The 2,510-nt window shown below is 31.8% G+C and overlaps 1 protein-coding gene across 1 annotated transcript; it reads left to right on the top strand.

The window, feature by feature from the left end:
- Window positions 1-1,000: 1,000 nt before the first annotated feature.
- On the top strand, window positions 1,001-2,501 carry LOC130505696 (triacylglycerol lipase OBL1-like; the record flags this gene model as incomplete). The annotated part of the gene is made up of 3 exons (XM_057000297.1): window positions 1,001-1,319; window positions 1,828-1,967; window positions 2,468-2,501. Coding segments are annotated over exons 1-3 (493 nt in total), but the record flags the coding sequence as incomplete, so codon positions are not given.
- Window positions 2,502-2,510: the final 9 nt, after the last annotated feature.

The following is a 2,510-nucleotide window of genomic DNA, read 5'->3' as shown; positions in this document are numbered from 1 at the left end:
ACCATTATAAAGACTTTTTTTTAGTTGAAATGTTAAATTTTATAAAGACATTTCAACAACGGCTACCCTAACTACGATAATTATTTCCTGCTAAGCACGAATATCCATAAAAAAAAAGTATCTTCCAAACAATAAAAAAGTATTAGCAATATATTGAAAGAAGAAAAAAACACCTCATATTCCATAAAATAAACTTTGAACCAAAGTTTCTTTTATGGATTTTTTTTGTTCAAAAAATTCCATAAAAGAAACTTTGGTGATCAAAATATTATCAACCAAATTAAGTAGACATTCAAAATAATGAAATCCAAATTGAATAATCCAATTGATGTATACAACCACAAAATCTACATTCATGAAGTAAAACCAAATACCATAGTGTATGTCATCATAAACATACTGCAGGATGGAATGCACAAACTTTGGAGAAAGTTGACTGTGAAAAACAAAAACAAAAACAAAATTTTGAGAGAAGTGCATGTACGTACCGAAATAAAACACACACAAAACTCTGAAATTTTCAAAAAAAAAAAACTCCGAAATTTTCAACTCAACTGATTAAATCTCCACGAAATGAATAAGTCTAAATGTTATTTAGCAAAAAAAAAAAGTCTAAATGTTATATTCTAAGTCGCTGGACTATTAGAAAATATACAAATATAATTTGATCAGCCTGTTTTCTTTTTCATGTTAATCGGGCAAACACATAGAACTAGAGGTAGGTACGCTCGTTTAGGTTACACACTTACACTGTAAATGGATTCCATTTGATATATTTTTAGCACGTGAAAGGCAATGAGGGATTTTAATTAGTAACCACAAGGACTTATATGTTATTCTCAACTATAAATTTACAATAAATAACTAAAAATCATGATACCAATTATTACAAGCACTATAAATACGTAGCCCTGCTCTAGCTTGCATGACTCACAAATCAGCCAACATCACTTCTTTCTTCTTCTTTTTCAGCGAAGTCTGTTCTTTTCATATAGTGATAATGTACCAAACCGATATGAAATTCTGTAGTAGCTATTTTCTGGTCGATCCGACCAAAGCGAGTGTTCTTGATCTCCTTCTCCTTTTATTTTTCCCCAACCTGACCAACACAGGATTCATAGATTCTCCCCCGGACACGCTCAAAAGCGTCCGGAGAACTTTCGCAAGTCGATGGATCATTGTGTTAGCCGTTTTGGTTCAAAAGATATTAATGCTCTTAAGAGAACCCTTTGCATCCGTAGGTCGTTTCCTCACCTATTGGCCTAATCTTCTTACGGCAAATGGAGGCTTCTTCAAGTTGATACTTCATATTTTGACAGGTAATAAATTTAACTATAACATACTTCCATTCACTATCTCCTCTTGTCCCTACAAACAAATTCTTGAACTTGGAGAAGGTTTTAGTTGTTTCTTTCATTATGTGACATAAGCATCCCGAAAATTTTAACATCTCAAGGAGTATATATCATGTAGTCCTCTATTTTAACACTCCCCTCGGACTTTTGGACCTTTGGACTTAGACCAACGACACTTATCATAGCTTAAACAGACTTGTAACAGAACGAGCAGTACTGAACATGCAAGACGCACATATATATATATATATATATATTTTTTGTAAAACAGAAGACGCACATATTAAAATAAAGTAATAAATGATACTGCATCAAGAGTTTTGTATTATTTAATACCATAAAATGAATTCAACGTGTAATTTTTGAAGTAACATTATAGAATTTTTAGGACAAATTGTTCACCTATTTTAATTCTTGTTGGATGATGTTGAGTACGTACTTTTACAGGAATAACCAAAAACTTTTGTTACAGGAAAGTTGGTACAGCCTGAGGAATCGTCGGCGACATATGTGTCATTTGTAGGATGCACAGATCGAAGAGTAGAGCTTGACAAGAAGATAAGTGTTGGTACCATCGAGTACAAGTCGATGTTGTCAATAATGGCTTCTAAGGTCTCTTATGAGAACAAATCTTTCATCACTTCCGTAGTAAAGAACACTTGGAAGGTCAAATTCATCTTCTTCTCTTTTTTCTTTTTGGCAAATACACGCCTCACTGTTCTTCATCCACCAACTTAATCTTCTTCTTTCTTCTTTCTTCTTTCTTCTTTTGATCGTTTCCTTTCTCGATTAATTAGATCGTATGAGTCTAATGATACAAATAATTCTCTTTATTGATGGTAAAAATAAAAAAAGTTAAATGATATAATTAACCCTTTAAATGATAACTTTTTGTCGTGTATATCTTTGGCGCGTTCCAAACTGCCAATAATAATTATAACTATAGCAAATAATATATTAGCTGACTACATCTCTATAAGTAATACTATTTTTTTAAAAAAAGGATAAGTAGTAGAAATATTGATTTTGTGACTTTTCATATTCATATACATAACAAATAATTGTTTTAGTTCTCACACACTCAGTCTGACTATATCTATTCTGTGATGCAGATGGACTTCGTGAGTTACTACGACTTTTACAACGGTAAATTAA

Source organism: Raphanus sativus, unplaced genomic scaffold (assembly GCF_000801105.2).
Source record: "Raphanus sativus cultivar WK10039 unplaced genomic scaffold, ASM80110v3 Scaffold2513, whole genome shotgun sequence".
Classification (NCBI taxonomy): Eukaryota; Viridiplantae; Streptophyta; class Magnoliopsida; order Brassicales; family Brassicaceae; genus Raphanus; species Raphanus sativus.
The sequence above is the reverse complement of the archived record's forward strand: the minus strand, read 5'-3'. Positions and strand labels throughout refer to the sequence as shown.